This window comes from Adiantum capillus-veneris, chromosome 4 (genome assembly GCF_014529385.1).
Source record: "Adiantum capillus-veneris isolate H3 chromosome 4, ASM1452938v2, whole genome shotgun sequence".
In the NCBI taxonomy this organism is placed as follows: Eukaryota; Viridiplantae; Streptophyta; class Polypodiopsida; order Polypodiales; family Pteridaceae; genus Adiantum; species Adiantum capillus-veneris.
In genome coordinates this window covers 131,310,434-131,314,267 of record NC_140934.1, presented here as the reverse complement: position 1 = coordinate 131,314,267, position 3,834 = coordinate 131,310,434, and the positions used below count along the sequence as shown (strand labels likewise).

The following is a 3,834-nucleotide window of genomic DNA, read 5'->3' as shown; positions in this document are numbered from 1 at the left end:
GTGCACGTGCAGCTTGGGTTGTCCTTAAGCATAAATTTGGGGCTAGCCTACTTAACATGCTTAAAAAAATCATTAGTCAACTTATCTACATCAATTATGAACTCCTCGAAGATGACAAAGTACTCACAAAGTGATCGTCATTGTAGTGCACTTCCACCTTCATATGATCACTTAGTCACTATCCTTGAGGAGAGATATACAGCCTCAACACTTCAAGAAGTCATCAAATCTCTTCCAGCCGAGGAGAAGGAACAAAAGGGCTCATTATGTCACATCATCCTCTAGGGGAGGAGAGACTATCAATTAACTTAGCGAGGTTATTTTGGTATGGGTACTCTCACTCCTCATCATGTGCACTATTCACTTGAAATTTGTGTGATGAAGCAATACCTTGTTCAACTCTCTATCCAAATAGCCATGAAAAGAAGACATATTGAATTTTTTATTGGTCACAAAGTAGGTACAAGTTATTCGATGACAAACCAATGATCCCAAACAATAACTCAACTGCACTAACCAATCACTTGACATGTTTATTTTACGTGGTCGTGTCCATAAGTGACCATCAAATCTTTGTTCCATACCTTGCATTTTCCTTGCAATTACAAGAGCTAAGGATAGTTCCAAAACAATGTCACCATTGTATACCTATGGGATTTCTTTCACTTGTTTGACTTCTCAACTATTTTGAATCAAAATTTGCAATTTTGTGCTCTTTGTGTGCTCCTTGACCATAAAAGAGTAAAGCCTACAAATTTAGTTTTCATATCATCATCACTAGACTGCACGTGAATAACCTTCAAGTTCTCATCATTTGCACTTGCTCCTTCCTCCCAATCTATGTAATTAGATTCTTCTTGCATCATGTTCTCTAGTCTAAGCATGGGATCCTTGCTGGGGTCACTATAGGTAAGACCTATATATCGCAGGGCTTTAAGGACTATTTATAATGCCCCTTGGCTATGAATTTTCCACCAATAAAAGGAACCCTTTTCCTATTCAATTTGCATTTATTTTTCAAAATATTTTTTTCAATACCCTTCTATATGTGAAAATGTAAGAAAATATAGAATAAAATAATCCCTACTATTGAACCCATGTGATATGATTTTTAAATTTGAAGTGATTTCCTCGAGATGTGATCATACAAGAAAATTTTGTGGTTTTACTTCCAAGGACTTGAAGGTTTGTATGTGACCCCTCCATCATTAATCCCATCACTCCTATCTAGTGGTGGCATGGGGTACTTGTTGGTCTCATGGCTCACTCAACTGCATTGGGGGAGGATGCGTCTCATCATTAAATGACACCACATTCCAAGAGGGATCAATAACCTCATATCATTAGTAATTCTTGACCTTCCATTTCCTAAAGGGGAAATTATTTGGGGGCTTGCGAGACTTGAAACCAATATATCCCGGCTGAGACACCAACACTCTACATCATGCTAATGCTATGTCTTGATGTGGTAGTTGAATTTGCCATTGTTAAAGCAGTTTACCCATAAGGTTTTTTCATTTTGTTGTGCTCAAAGCAATTTGGCTACATCGGAATGCACGTATTTTATTGATAGTGTGTCAAAGTTGTTGCTGGATGTTGTTTGGTTTCAATTTTTTGACATGTTTGCGTGGAATGGTTGGATTGGTAATCAGAAAGGAGGTACTAAAGCACAACTCTTACTCAATGGTTGGCTGATGTATCTTACTACTTTCTTTTGCAGATATTGCGTATTGACTATTGTTTTGGAGTGGATGTTCTATCTCTGCTTTGAGGACGATTCATCGACAAGCGGTGATGGTTTGCTTCCCTTTGTACTCTAGTGCTTTGCTGTTTTTAAGAAAAAGGTTGTTGCGAGAAAAGAGATTAGTTTCAAAATTTCCTCTTGGAAAATCTATAAATAGGAAATGTCTATGCACTGTGGTTGCAAAAATGAAAGCCACGTGGCTCAATGGCTGTACACGTGCAGGGTTTAGAGGTAATCGAGCGTCACTGCGTGCGTAAATATGTTGCCAGATATCGTAAGGAAACAAAAGCGGGGGAGAGCTTATCCATTGACCTCTTGGCACGTCACTCGCGAGGTCTGCTTTGACTAGGTCCGTGGGTTGCGTGTGCGAAATGAGAGACCGGGTCAGGCGGCAAGTGGCAAGTGGCAAATGGCAAATTGCAATGCCTCAACAGTCAAGTCCCATTTAATCTCTGCATACCTAGTTCTGCATAAACTCGCATCTTCAGAATTCTGAACACAACCTCCCTCTCTCTCTCTCTCTCTCTCTCTCTCTCTCTCTCTCTCTAACACTCTCACACACACACACACACACACACACACAGCAGGCCCCGACCTAACCTTGTGATCTGTGTATGGAGCTGGCCAGCGTTGCACTCCAAGGATCGCAGCGCTTGATAACTACCTGGCAGACGCCCCTGCTCTTTGTCCTGGTACAAGTGCTCATCGTCCTCATCTACCTCAAGGAGACTTCCTCATCATCAGGTCATGCGGAGCAGCAGGAAGAGGAGCGGCAGAGGCAGCAGCAGCAGCAAGACTTCTGGGACTCGATGTTTTCGGTGCCCACTCAGCTGACGCGCCTGCCCTCCTTCGTCTCGCGCTCCAGCGCCTCCTCTCTCACTAGTGCTGCCGCCTTGGTGGTGGGCCTCCGGACGTGGGCCCGCCAAGCTTCTTCCCGTTCCCATGCTCCTTTGTAACTGATACGATTCCGCCGTTCGCCATTGTTTTTACGATGTTTCTTTTTAAAAGATTTGTGTTACGACCTCCGTGGCTCTGTGTGTGTGTATGAGAGAAGAGAGGAGCTTCTGTCGCACAAATCGTTACTCCCAATGAAGATGTGGTCACGTGAATATAGTTCTCACAAAGATGTCTCTGATGCAACTATGCCAAAATTCATATCGTTACGAAAGGCCTTGCATAGTTGCATATCGACATGTTACAAAACAAGTGAAAGGGTCACGACGGCTTTCAAAAACAATAAGAAAGTGATAAAATTGTTAGGTGGAATTAAACTGGTATCAGTTTTGGGAAAGGATTGCCTCAGCTTAGTCTTGAGCCGATTGAAAATCGAGACTAGCTAATTGCAAACAATGGTAAACGAAAGGAAAACCGATGAAATTTGTGAGAAAGTCGTCCAAAAATTTTACAAATCTCAAAATTTCTACTAGTATTTCTGATTTTTACTTTTTCGAAGAAACTCGATCAACAACCTCTTAATAAAAGAGACTTTCTCGAACGTTAACACTGACTGGAATCAATCTATAAAATGCAAGAAATGTAAAGCCATGCAAAGTTGTGAAATGAAGGTGAAATAAAAAGAACTAATTAATATATATGTGTGTGTATAGTATTTATTAGAATTATGCAAAGTGAAGCTTCACTTCTGCATTATAAAACAATAGAATGCAAAAAAAACATGTGTGTGTAAAATTTACTAAAATTTATGCAAGGTGAAGCTGCACTTTAGCATTCTAAAACAATAGAATTCAAGAAAAGCAAAGACATGTCAGGATCTGAAATGAAAGGTAAGTCTCCATCATGGAGTGAAAACAATAGAATTCAAGAAAAGTAAAGACAGTGAAAACAATAGAATTCAAAAAAAGTAAAGACATGTCAGAATGTGAAATGAAAGATAAGTCTCCATCATGTCAGGATGTGAAATGAAAGGAGTCTGCCTAACCCAACACAACACTAAGGGTTTCTTTTAGAAAGCCAAAAAGAGACACAAAAATCAGTATATGTAACACTCTTATCATGGAGAATAGGATTCAGGCATGCCATGTGGATGCTAGCGTAAAAATCTCCTAAAAGAACTTTAGTTCAAGGTCTAT

General features: G+C 40.1%; 1 protein-coding gene across 1 annotated transcript; it reads left to right on the top strand.

The window, feature by feature from the left end:
• Positions 1-2,196: 2,196 nt before the first annotated feature.
• LOC147459988 (uncharacterized) lies at positions 2,197-2,767 on the top strand. The gene has a single exon (XM_086511152.1). The coding sequence runs from the start codon at positions 2,359-2,361 to the stop codon at positions 2,698-2,700; it is 342 nt and encodes a 113-aa protein (XP_086367278.1). The 5' UTR covers positions 2,197-2,358; the 3' UTR covers positions 2,701-2,767.
• Positions 2,768-3,834: the final 1,067 nt, after the last annotated feature.